This window comes from Petaurus breviceps, unplaced genomic scaffold (genome assembly GCF_028583685.1).
Source record: "Petaurus breviceps papuanus isolate PSGF00001 unplaced genomic scaffold, PetGlider_PUasm1.0 191, whole genome shotgun sequence".
Classification (NCBI taxonomy): domain Eukaryota; kingdom Metazoa; phylum Chordata; class Mammalia; order Diprotodontia; family Petauridae; genus Petaurus; species Petaurus breviceps.
Window position 1 is genome coordinate 2,342,448 of NW_027185811.1, and position 13,308 is coordinate 2,355,755.

At 42.6% G+C, this 13,308-nt stretch overlaps 1 protein-coding gene across 2 annotated transcripts in view; it reads left to right on the forward strand.

Annotated features, from left to right (window-relative positions):
- The first annotated feature begins 609 nt into the window (after positions 1 to 609).
- Positions 610 to 13,308, forward strand: part of CERS5 (ceramide synthase 5) — a 28,711-nt gene continuing 16,012 nt past the window's right edge. Inside the window, exon 1 of one of the 2 annotated variants that reach the window (XM_069092574.1) lies at positions 610 to 862. In XM_069092574.1, coding sequence (XP_068948675.1) covers positions 666 to 862 — 197 coding nt within the window. In that variant the 5' untranslated portion in view covers positions 610 to 665. The remainder of the gene's footprint in view (positions 863 to 13,308) is intronic. The other variant, XM_069092573.1, reaches the window with a different exon arrangement.

A 13,308-nucleotide genomic window follows, 5' to 3' on the forward strand; every position in this document is an offset into this window, starting at 1 on the left:
CGGCGCTCCCGAGAGCCCCAGGGGCAGGAGGAGTGGGCGTCGTGGGGAAGAGTGAAGGCAAAAACAGAGAATTCAGGGTTAAAGGAGCAGGGTCCCGCTTGGCTCAGGAGGGAGGGGCCTCGGGAGGGTGGGGTCGGCCCGGAGGTAAAAAGGAGAAATGTAGGGCCTGGAGGGAACCAGCCCTGGGTAACCTAAGGAAGAGAAGGAGGCGTGGCTTCAAGGAGAGGGTGGGGTCCAGCCTCAGTATGAGGGGAACAGGGAGGGGGGGGGGGGAGGGGGGGGGAAGAGAGACTGGGGACGAGGGAGGCGTGGCTTTGGGGAGGCGGGCGTGATGGGCAGGTCTTTGGGAACAGAGAGGCGTGGCATGGAGGAAGGAAACTGGAAGGGGCGTGGTCGGGCCTCGGGACTGGAGAGAGCCGGCGAGGGGGCGGGGCCCGAGCCGTAGGCGGCTCCGAGGCGCGGCCCGGGGAGGTGCGGCCGGCCGAGTGGGCCGGGGCGGGGCGGGGGGGGGGCGGCGCTGGAGGCATGGCCCAGGGGCGCGCCCGGCCCCGGGGGCGGGCCAGGGCCGGAAGGGGGCGGCTTCTCCGCCGGGCCACGCCCGGCGGCCGCCTCCCCGCTAGTTCGGTTGGCTCTGGCGGCGGCGGCAGCCGCGGGGCGGGGGAAAGATGGCGACAGCGGCGGTGGCGGGGGCTCTGGGCCTGCTGTGGGACTGGCTGTGGAGCGAGAGCTTCTGGCTACCGCGGAACGTGAGCTGGGCCGACCTGGAGAGGCCCGGCGTCGGCAGCTTCCCGCGGGCCCGCCACGTCCTCTCCGCCTTCCCGCTGGCGGCCGGCATCTTCTCCGTGCGCCTGCTCTTCGAGCGGTGAGAGGCGGCGCCCGCCGGGAAGGGAAGGGGAGGGGACCGCCCGGCGGGAGGGCTGGGGGCGCGGGGCCCGGAGCCGAGCGGAACTGCTCTCGGGACCCCGCGGGAGCGGAGCTCGGGGCTGCCGCCGGGCCCCCGGGCAGGGACGGGAGGAGCAGGCGTGGGCTGCCTGAGAGCCGAGTGCGGAAGCAGCCCCTGCCGGCGGTCGGAACACCCGGGGGCTCTAGGCCTCTAGGCGCCCGCCCGCACGTGGCTCTCTGGGGAGGCTGCTTTGGGAGGAGCGGCCCCTGCGCGGGCTGAGGAGCGGGACTCCTGGGCTGGGATGGAACCGGAGGCCGCCCCAGCCTACCTGGGAAAGGGCCGGAGCTCTGTGTGGACCTTGACAGCCTAGGGGGCGAGAGGATGGGGAGAGCAGGGCGGAGATGGGGGGGCTCCCCGCGGCCGGGGGCCGGGCTGGGAGGGGCCCTAAGAGGTCGTGGCACCTCGATGACCGAGTGAACTCGGGTCCGGCCTTGGAATATGCTGGCCTTCTTTTTGGACCCCTCATCCTCGGTTTGGGCTGGTTGGTCCGAAGGGCAGTGCAGCCCAAGGGCTGCAGCATCCCAAGGACTGCAGCATCCCAAGGACTGCAAACATTTGCTCAGGAAGGTAAACGAGAGCTATACCCTACTTGAAAGTTGTGGGGACAGAGCCCCGGGGCTCACCACCCGTCATTACTGCAGCCCAGGGAGTGCTTATTGTTCCCTTTGATTGTGATCAGATATTTGCAGCATTTTGGGAGAGATAGGTACCTCCTCTGGGAAGGGGAAATGTTTGTATCTGGTAGGAGTTGCTCTCTGAAGACTTGGATGTTTGCTTGAACTGCTGAACAAATATCCTTCCTATCATGGTGTGTCCACTGGTAATGGTTACTTGTCACCAGTGTGAGCCTTTATGAAGTGCTGTGCCAGCTCATTTATAAAACATTGATTTAGCATAAACAGACGTTATGCTAACATAGTAAGAGCTAGAAGTAAAGGTGTATAAAGCATGTTCCCTTCAAAGAGCTTACATTCCAGTAGGAAAAATGGCAAGCGTTTTGAGTGCCCATCCCAGTGCAGCAATGAAGTAACTTTTAATGAAAACAAGTGAAAAAAGGAAGCCTGAGAATCTAATGTCTTCCCTTAGACCCCAGAAGGTAGTTTTGTTGTTTGCTTTAAAATTTAGACATCCTCAGTGTAGTAGGCACTATTTCCTAAAGTGGACTTTCAGGCGAACACTTGGGATTCTATGAAGTAACCTAGACCCCACTGCCTTGAGGCAAAAAACCCCTCTGAAGCCTACAGAAGGTTAACTGAAACCAAAGAAAGGGGAGAATCCAGATGTTCAGATTGAAAGAGGGTTGTGTAGCTTAGCTGGTTTGGTATTCTTGGTATGCAAAGCAGGAAAAAGTAGGCTCCAGTACGGAAGATGTATCTGCTTTTACATGATTATGTATGTTGTGGGGGCATGGGGGAGCTTTCCTTGTGTCAGTGGTAAGAAATTCTTAATTATAAATCTCCTATATGTGTGTTTGTCTTCTTCTATTGGAAAGTAAGATTGGACAGCTAGGTGTTGCAGATGGATAGAGCCCCCCCCCACACACACACTCCTCCACCCCACCTAAAAATGAGGACCTGAGTTCAAATGTCACCCCAGATTAGCTGTGTGACCTTGGGCCAGTCACTTAACCCCATTGCCTAAAAAAACAAAAGCTCCTTGACAGCAGGGACTATCTTGCTATTTATATCCTCAGCACAGTGCTTTGCACATAGTAAGCACTTAGTAAATGCTTTTTAATTCATTCATATAATTACTCTTATTTGTATAATTACTCAATACATACATCTAAATTTGCAAGGTTCTAGATCAGCCATGTCAAACTCAAATAAAAAGGGGGCCTCTAAACTATATATAAGGTTCCCTATGAGCTGCATATTGACTTTGAAAATCACATATAAACATTTTCTGTTACTTTGTCACATATTTCCCAGTGACATTTTAATCTCCTTTGAGCTACATGAAGTGTGTTTGACACCTGTTTAGTAGATGACTGTTAATGCTACATCTTATCTGAACCACAGGTACTGAAAGATTCTTTACCTTTGGCTAAAAAAAAGTCTTTCTGAGCATTTCCATGGGACTGTGGGCACTAAGAAATGAATAGTTTTAATAATGTCCAGGTTTTTTAAAGGAATGAAATACAAGACTGAAGGATACTAACTACTGGGACACTCCCTGGCTAGTGAGGATTGGACTCTCAGGCCCCATAATAGACCTGCTGTTCCTCCCACATTGGGACCTGCTCTACAAATTATAGGGCTGCACAGCTGAAGGACTAAGGCCTCAATGGGCTCCTTTCCCACCAAGAAATGGTAGAAACTACTCATTTTTGGTGGGGGAGGAGCCATAGTGAAGAAGATCTTTGGGTGTCATTTGAACATCAGCTGCCTGGAAGTGAAGTGTTAACTGATGAGCTGCTTTTCTCTCAAAGGGGACAAGAAGAAAGGGCAAGATCCAAAGTGGGCTTTAGTTGGTTAAATCCCAGTTTGTATCACGTTGCCTCTCAGTCTCATTCTAGCTCTAACATTTTGTGACAGAGAATGATGTCTTGTGCCTAGTCAGCACTCTTGTTCGTTTGAATGAATGGAGAAGGCTTGGGCTTTCACCCTTGTCTCTTTTGGTGTCCTGAGTAGCACTGAAGCTAGGATATGTGGTCTGATTCAGAGGGGAGAAATCCTTCCTTAGTAACCTGGGGCATTAAACTTCCTGGTGACATTTATACCTGAGACCATTTTCTTCTTTCTTTTTCCACCCTTGTAGCAATAGTTCACATTTAAATAGTACTTTATAATTTAGGACAGGTTCACCTCACAAAGCCCAACAAGTTAATATGAGTAAAATATTCTCATTTTACAGATAAGAAAAACAAGTCGAAACTCAGAGGTTTGTCCAAGGTTACACCAGCAAATAAATGGCTGAATTGGGATTCAAACTAGGACAATTGACCATTTTCTAGAGGAAATTTAGAGAAGTGGTAACTGTCATCCTCTCTTTGATTTCTCTTTCTTTCCTCTCTGGCATTTTTATTGACCTATGACCAGATTCAGATATTAATTCAGTCTTAGAGGTGTTGTTTCAGCCTCAGCTTCCCTGCTAGATGGTAATCTAAAGAGAGTTAATTTGAGGGTTATATGGGAGTTCAAGAATCAATGCTACCATCAGACATCCTGCATTTATTGTGAATGCTGTGGAGCAGAGAGGGCCTTTGTGATACTAGAGGGAAATTGCTTCTTGAATTGGCACATGAAATTATGTTGCAACTATCACTGTTCATTCTTCCTGTTCCTTCTCTGTTGTCCCAAAGCAGCCTCCCTGGGAAGCCTAAGGAGAAACCTCTTCATCAATACTCTTCTCAGGAATTGACCCCAGCCAGTTGGGTGGTGACTCAGTCTTTTCTGCTGCATGTTTTTCAGACCTTTTCTTTTTCTCCTTGTCCTTGCTGACTACTGTAACCTAGTTCTCTGTTTTCCCCCTCTTCCTGACAAGCCTAATGTCTTTCTCCTTCCCAAAAACTCCTCAGGCTCCATACAATACAGCTGGATCCTCTGGACTCAGCCTTAGTAGGTCACCCAAACTGAGGAGAGATGTTAGGGAGTGGTTGTTGGTGAGCAGGGCCAAAAGCCTGCTTGCATTGCTGAAGTTGTTCTGTTGGGCTGGCAGTTTTTGAGTTGTAAATTACATAGCTAAATCAAGTTTACTTATCTAGCCAAGCAAGATTGGAGGAGACAGTCACACACACAGCCCTTATCTTGGAGCCCAGCTCTTTAATTGGCTCCAAAGGGTTAAAAAAAATATTCTCCAGCCTTTCCAAGAGAACGTTTTGTCATCTTTTCTGTGCAGTGAGTATAGAGGCTCTACAGATGGTCTGAATGATGTCATGTAGGAGATTAGGTTTCAAGTTCTCTCCATAGAGACAATGCATTCTATCAGTGAGAGAAGGCAGAGGCAAGAAGTGTATCAAGTGCAATCTCTTAGCTACTTCCTGTTGCACAAAGAAGACAGGGTCTCCTCACCCTATTATGAGCTGTTGGTTTAGTGGTGAGATTAAGAAAGATATCCAGTAAGTGAGCTTTTTCTTTTTTAATTACATACTTGACAGTTAATAAGCACAAACACCGCAACATACAAAGAACAAGAGGATTGTGTAAGTCCTATATGCTTGTCATTGTCTTTTTTGTTAACTTAAGCATCAACAAATGCAAATAAACAACAGGATTGCATATGAAAATGTGAACTTTTGTTACCTATGATTTGTTTTCAAAAGTGCATATTAAATTTAACAAAATAGTGACAAAATTGCCTCATTTGTTTTTGCCCCTTTCTGAACTATTTATTCTTTTTAAATATTTCATTTGATGTGCCTTAAAAATTTTGTTGCATATCTAAACACTTCCACTAACCCACTGTCCTCTGTCCTCCCAAATAGAAGCCCTCTTTTATAATAGATATATATTATCACACAAAACAAATCAACACATTGACTGTGTCTGAAAGTAAATAAGAGGCAAGCTTTCATCAGTCTTCTGAAGTCATCACTGGTCAGTGCTTTAACTGGAGTTGTAAAGTCTTTCATAGTTTTTTCTTTTATGCTGTTGTGGTCATTTTGTAAATTATTTCTTAGTATTGCTTATTACATTCTGCATCAGTTCAAACTATGAGTCTATCCAATTTGTTCTGAATTCTTTATTTTTAATTCCTCATGGCACAGTAATCTATTACATTCATATGCTATAATTCATTTAGCTATTGCTCAATCAGTGGGCATCCATGTTATTTCCAGGTCTTTGCTACCACAAAATATGGTGCTGTAAACATTTTTATACATAAATGTCCTTTCCCTTGGTCTTTGACTTTTTGGGACACCTAGTAGTAGTATTACTGGATCAAAGGATATGTATAGTTTTTAGTGTAGTTTCAAATAGTTTTCCAGAAATCATGAACAAATTCTTGACTCTTCATTCCCCAGTTGATAAATGGTTAAAGGATATGAACAGGTAGTTCTCAGAAGATGAAATTAAAGATATCTATAAGTATATGAAAAAATGCTCTAAAACACTATTGATTAGAGAAATGCAAATCAAAACAACTCTGTGGTGTCACATCTCATCAGCCAGATTGGCTAAGATGACAAAACAGGAAAATGATAAATGCTAGAGAGGACGTGGAAAAATTGGAACACTAATGCATTGTTGGTGGAGTTGTGAGCTGATCCAGCCATTCTGGAGAGCAATCTGGAACTATGCCCAAAGGGCTATAAATAATAAAAATAACCCTTTGACCCAGCAAACCACTTCTAGGGTTGTATCCCAAAGAGATCATAGAAGTGAGAGGAGGACCTTTATGTACAAATAGCAGCTCTTTTTGTGTGGCAAAGAATTGGAAATCAAGGGGATGCCCATCAATTGGGGAATGGCTGAGCAAGTTGTGGTATATGAATGTGATGGAATACTGTTGTGCTATAAGAAATGAAGAGCAGACAGACTTCATAATAATCTGGATAGACTTATATAAACTGATATTGAGTGAGAAGATCAGAACCAGGAGAAATCTGTACACAATCACAGACACAATGTATGTGTGATGACTGACTTTGATCGACTGGGCTCCTCTCAGCAATGTAAGGTCCTAAGACACCTCCAAAAGACTCATGATGGAGATAGATCTCCACATCCAGAGGAAGAGATGCAGAGTCTGAATGCAGATTGAAGCAAACTACTTTCTCTGTTTCTCTTTCTTGTTTTGTTTTGTCTCCTCTTTCCCACTGATCACTCCATAGGTTATACTCCTTCTTTACAACCTGACTTAACGTTTAATGTGAAGGTATTTGTAGATCCTGTATTTGATTGCATGCCTCCATGGGGGAGGGGGAGGAGAGGGGGAGAAAATTTTGAAACTCAAGGGATTGTGGAACTGTAAACTAAAAGTAAATTTAAATACTAATTTAAAAATTTTAAAAATAGAAAACCAAAAATTCTTAAATATAACAATTTACTCACAATAAAGCAAAAGAAATAGTAATTTAAAAAAAAACCAAATTCTTGACTTCTTAAGTAAGAGTTTATAATTACTCATTCTCTGTTCCTCCAGTCATATGTGTAGGTCTTTCCTCCCATTCGATTCCAATAATTAATATTTATATAACACTTTCGACTTTACAAAGCTCTTTGTTCATAGTATCCATGGGAAGTGGCTAGTGCAAGAGTTATCTCTGTTTTACAGATGCAGAAACTTAAGGGTTACGTGGCCAGAAAGCTGGTGCTTAACTCACGTTTTTCCTGACTGCCGTTTTTTATTTTCTTTTATTATAAACTTTGTTGGTGTTCATTCGTGTCTGACTCTTCATGCCCCCTTTTGGAGTTTTCTTGGCAGAGATACTGGAGTGGTTTGACACTTCCTTCTTCACCTCATTTTACAGATGATGAAATTGAGGCAAACAGGGTAAATGACTTTCACAGGATCACACAGCTATTAAGTATCTCAGGCCAGATTTGAATTTAGGAAGATAAATCTTCCTGACTCAAGGCCCAGCACTCTATAGCCATTATGCCACCTAACTGCATGATAAACTTCATCAGCAAATATTCTATGATAAAGGTAAAAAGGGAATTGTGTTTTTAAAAATGTTTTTTAAATTCAGCAGAGTAATAACAAAGTTGTTTTGTGTTTGTGTCACCTTCTAAACTTTTTTTTTGTGTGTAGTTTAACTCCCTCTACCTTAACCCTCCCCCCACCCCAGACACTTTTACTTTGTTTCAACTTATTGGCCATGTTGGAAAATGTGTATCTGATTCTATACCTGCCCTGTTTACTTTCCACTGCCTCATGTGGTTCCTTGGCCTACCTCTTGGGGCTGCAAACAGAAAGTCATTGAGAGTGGGGGTGCACCATGTCTTGTGTGCCCAGGACCTAGCACAATGTCTTCCACACAAATTTTTGATAGAATTGAATACCTATCCTCTTTTTTTTTTCTTTTAAAGTGGGCATAGATTTATTTATTTTTTTAAGATTTGCCCACCTGAGGGATTTTTAGTTAAGTCATCTACTTTCCAAGGAACTCACTGATTTCACTTCAGGTATTCACTGTTGCAAATTAAATTCTAGTTTATTACATGGAAATAACCTAGGTAAATTATCTGGGAAACGGCTATCTGGGTGTCCCCAGACTTGGGCAATGAGGGAGGCCCAGAAACCCAGAAGTTGAAAGAAAGCAGGACTTGTGAATCATTGGCTGTAGCATAATGAATAGAATCCAGGGCTAGAAGTCTAGAGACCTGAATCCTAGACCTGGCTCTTGTACTGCCCAAACTACCTGTGTTATTGTGGGCAAGCCACATATTACCTCTGAATTTCATCTCATTCTCTTCAGCCATAAAGTCACTGAGCTGCCGCTAGGACGCAGAGTTATATCCCAACTCTAGTTTTCTGTGTATCTTCTTTTTTGAGAGTACACGGATGAATTATTGGGGAAATGTGTTCTTTCTCTCCCTCTATCCCATCTCCTCTCTCTTGCCTTAGAGTCTAGGACCTAGGGTGAAGAGTGGAAACAGAAACACTCTAGGATCTTCAGGGATAAGTTACACAAAAGGGTGAGACTCAGAGCCCTCCTCTATTCTGTCAGGGTTCTGAATTTCATTAGGCAAAAAATAGTCAACTCCTCATTCTGGAGAATGTTTAATGGTGGGACCAAACTATTCTCCAGGATTGCAGAAGTGAGCTGCAATTTGCCCTATCCTTTGTTCTTCATCCACAGTCATTGTTTTTGGAGAACAGACTGTGTAGAGCCATGCGGAACTCAGAAGGAGCTTGAGAACATGTCATTCTGCTAAAAACAATTTGAGAGGTATTCCACTGCCTGTAGAAAAAAACATAAACTCTAACCTGGTATTTAAATTCTTTCATGAATCTGTTAGGTTACCATCTACCTTTACAGTCTTATTTCATATTATTCCCACTTCTACATTCTACTTTGCATCCAAGGTTTTCCAGTTTTGCCCAGCCTTTTTCTTCTCTGTATTCCCACAAGCCATTCTCCATGTTGGGAATACACTTCTTCCATGAAATCCTACTCCTCTCTCAAGGCCGACCTTAGAAAAACGCTTTTCCATTAGCCTCACCCTGACCCCCACTCCCAACCCTTATATGGTTGATAGTTTCTCTTCTCTTATCACATTGAATTTATGTGATTGTGTACACATGCTGAACCTTACCTTAACTCATTCGATTGTAAGTTTGACCCTTGAGTACCTCATGGGGTCTCTTGAATGTAGGCTGGACTTAATCATCTTATAGTCTAAGTGGGGAAAGAGAAAACAATTATATATGAAAAGGTCAGAGGAAGGATCCTTAGAAATTATAGAGTTTGGTCTTTTCATTTTACTTTTGAGGAAAAGGCCTACAGAGGTAAAGCAAGTTTGGTTTATATACCAAATGCCCAATGCTGCTTTCTATCTTATTCACACATAATATAGTTTTTGCAGGAATTTCCTGATTAATTTGATTTTATACCATACTAGAACATAATAACAACATAGTTCTTTTTACATGTGCCCACTGTCTGGAAGCTCTGACTACACTAGTCACTGCTTTATGTTCAGTTAAACAAAATGATATTTTAAAAATTGTATCTTTTCTACCTCAAGCCAGTTTTGGCTTAATAATAGTAACAGTTGGAATTAGTCAACCATATTTGGCTTTCCTACACATCTACATACATGCTTCTCTCCCCCCCCCCCATTTGCCCTTGGCAGTTGTTTTTTAAATTTCATTTATCCCTGTGAAATCTGGCACAGTTCAGTCTGTTGTGATAGCCAAGCAGCCAACATGTTTTAAGGAAGCTTTAATTATCTCTATATAAGTAAAACATCAGAGGTACTCACTGAGAAACATTGAGTTCCTTGAAGCCCACTCTGAACATTTCACATTTGTGCGAGACTGATATTCCCTAGCCAAGTAAGTAATTCATTCCCAAAAATCTCTATCCTTAGCCCATCAAAATGAAAAAACATTTTAATAGTCCTTAAATTTGTCACTGAGGTATGGTAACCAATCCATAATCAGAGGTTCATCAGTGCCCCACCTGCCTGTAGTGGAAAGGCAGTAACAGATGACCAGCTCCTTGTGCTGTGGTTGACTAGTGGGGATAACCCTCAGCCTCTTTCACATGTCAGCTGAAGCCTTCAGAGTTACCCTACTCTACCTTGACCCCTGCCTTCTTTCAAGCAATATTATTTGTATGTTCAGGATCCATTGCCTAAAAGGTGAATAAGACATTCAAAAATAGGTGGTCTGCTTCATGCTATGCCTGTTTTAATCACCACTTTGCTATGCTTTAATAACCACTAATTCTGTAGCTAGTTAGTGGCAGAGCTAGAATTTAAACCCAGGTCTTTCTTCACTTTAAATTCAATGTTCTTTTCACTGAGTCAGCGGAGTGTAATAGAAAGAAGGCTGGACTTTGAGTCTACATCTCCAGGAGACAGGGGGTTTGAATCTTGATTCTGATATTTAATAGCTGTGAACCAAGACAGTTTACAACTTCACTTAACATGTTTGCTTTTATGTAAAAGCATAGAATTATAGATTTAGGTCTGGAAAGAACCTAAGAAATAATCCAGCCCTACCCTCTCATTTTATAGCTGAGGAAAGAAGATGATAATAAAATGTGGGCAATAATACTTGTAGTACTTAGTTCACAGGATTGCTTTAAGGATCAAATAAGGAAATGTGTGTTTTTGTACACCTTAAAGCATTATATAAATGTCAGGTGATATTGTTATACCACTTTACTGTGGGGTTTAGATATAATAAAACTGAAGAACAATGATATGCAAAATGTTTTATCAACAAATATAAATTAATATCTTAAAAACATTGAACCTCATTAGTTGATTCTATGAAAATTACATTAAGCAAAATGGAGCATTTAGTTCCTTAGGAACAATGTTATAAATGTGCTATCTTCTCTTCCTGTGATGTAGAGGTGCATACCTTCTTATTCTGAAACCTTACCTGCCCTTACAAACCATAAGATCACAGAAGATACCTCAAAAGCCATCTAGTCTCAACTCCATTTTAGAGATGAGAAAACTGATGTCCATTTGTGGTGGTCCTTTCACTATAAAATACTGTTTTCTCTGTATCACCCTCCTTCTCCTGTCTGAGGTCAGAACACTGGTGGTAAGGAAGGAGCAGTCAGTAAGGCTAAATTCAAAGGGGACTGCATCAAGTTTCTAATATCTATCCATCCACACCTCCCCTCCCCCCATACCATGTTCTGGTTCTGCAAGGGATCTTTCAAGACAGGAAAAGGTCAATGTTGGCTTTAACTCATCCTGAAAAGTTGCTGTAAGACCTTTCCTTGGGTGTGACACTCTAGAGATTGATCTCTGGATGCTGTCTAAGAGACATTCTTATATTTTGAGGCTTTTTGTTTTTTGAACTTTCTTTTTTTGGAGGACCATTGGGGTTACGTTCTTGTTTGTTTTTTAAGGAGCAAGTGGGAACTAGTTTTGTAATTTCATCGGCTAAGGGATTGGTATCAAATCCACTTACAGTCTTAGAGAGTTACCAGGGTTTAAGTGATTTGCCTGATTTTATTGGCAGAGATACTGCAATGGTTTGCCATTTCCTTCTCCAGCTCATTTGACAGATGATGAAACTGAGGCAAACAGGATTACATGACTTGTCCAGGTTCACACAGCTAGTAAGTGTCTGAGGCCCTATTTGAACTCAGGAAAATGAGTTTCTGATTCCAGGTCCAGAACTCTCTCCACTGTGCCACCTAGCTGCCCCTAGAGTCACACAGTATGAATCTTTCTGACTTTATATTCCTACTACATCACACAGACCATCCTATTAAGAATCACAGGAAATTTGAAATTCGAAATATTTATTAGTCACCTTTCTTTTTTTTTTTCATTTTTCAAATGCTTTTATCTGATTTACATCATTCATTTCCACCAGATTTTGAGTTACAAATTTTCACCCCAATTTTCCCCTACCCACTGCCCCAACATAGCAGTCCCACAGGATATCCCCTCCTCCAGTGTGCTCTCTCCCATATCTTCTCCCATACCCCCTTCGCCTTCCTATGCCCCAGTGCCTGTATATCTTATTTCCCAATTACATGTAAAATAGTATTAATAATAGTATATATAATTTTAAACATTTGATTTTAAAACTTTGAATTCCAGATTCATTCCCTTCCTCCCTTGTCACCCACCCTTACTGGGAAGATAAGCAGTTCAGTATAGATTGTACATGTGTAGCTAATGCAAAACATTAACATAGTAAATATATTATAAAAGACTGACTATATTTCCCTCCCTCCTATCCCACCTCCCCCTTGTTCTATTCTCTACTTTGATCCCGTCCCTTTTCAAAAGTGGGTGCTTCCAACTTCCCTTTCCCCTAGCCTGCCCTCCCTTCCATCATCCCCCCTCTCATCCACTTCCCCCCACTCTCCTGGAGGGTGAGATAGCCTATTTAGTGCATATTTCATTCCCTCCCTGAGCCAAATTAAATGAGAATAAGGTTGACTCATTCCCTTTTGCCTTCCTATTCTTCCCCTCCATTGTAACCATTCCCTCGCCTCTTCTATATGAGATAGTTTACCCCATTCTGTCTCTCCCCATCTCCTCTCATTATATTCCTCTCTCACCTTTTAATTTCACCTTTTAAGTATCATCCCTTCCTATTAAATTGGTCCTGTGCCCTCTATCTGTGTATACCTGTAAATATATATACCCACATTCACATATGTATTCATATGCCCATATATCCTCCAATATAGACATATATATGTGTATATATATTTCTATTCCCTTCAACTGTTTTCATACTGAGAAAAGTTTTATCGGTTACAATTATCATTTTTCCATGTAGGAATGTTAATAGTTCAACTTTGATAAGTGGCTTATGATTTCTTTTCCCTGTTTACCTTCTCACGCTTCTCATGCTTCTTGTATCCGAATGTCAATTTTCTATTCAACTCTGGTTTTTTCATCAATAATGCTTGAAAGTCCTCTATTCCACTGAATGACCATATTTTCCCCTGAAACATGATACTCAGTTTTGCTGGGTAGGTGATTCTTGGTTTTAATCCCAGCTCCTTTACCCTCCGGAAAATCCTATTCCACGCCCTTCAATCCCTCAGTGTAGAAGCTGCCAGATCCTGTTTTATCCTGATTGTGCTTCCACAATATTCAAATTGTTTCTTCCTGGCTGCTTGTAAAATTCTGTCCTTGATCTGGGAATTCCAGAACCTGGCTATAATATTCCTAGGAGTTTTCTTTTTGGGATCTTTTTCAGGAGGTGATCAGTAGATTCATTCTTTCTCTCTCTCTCTCTCTCTCTCTCTCTCTCTC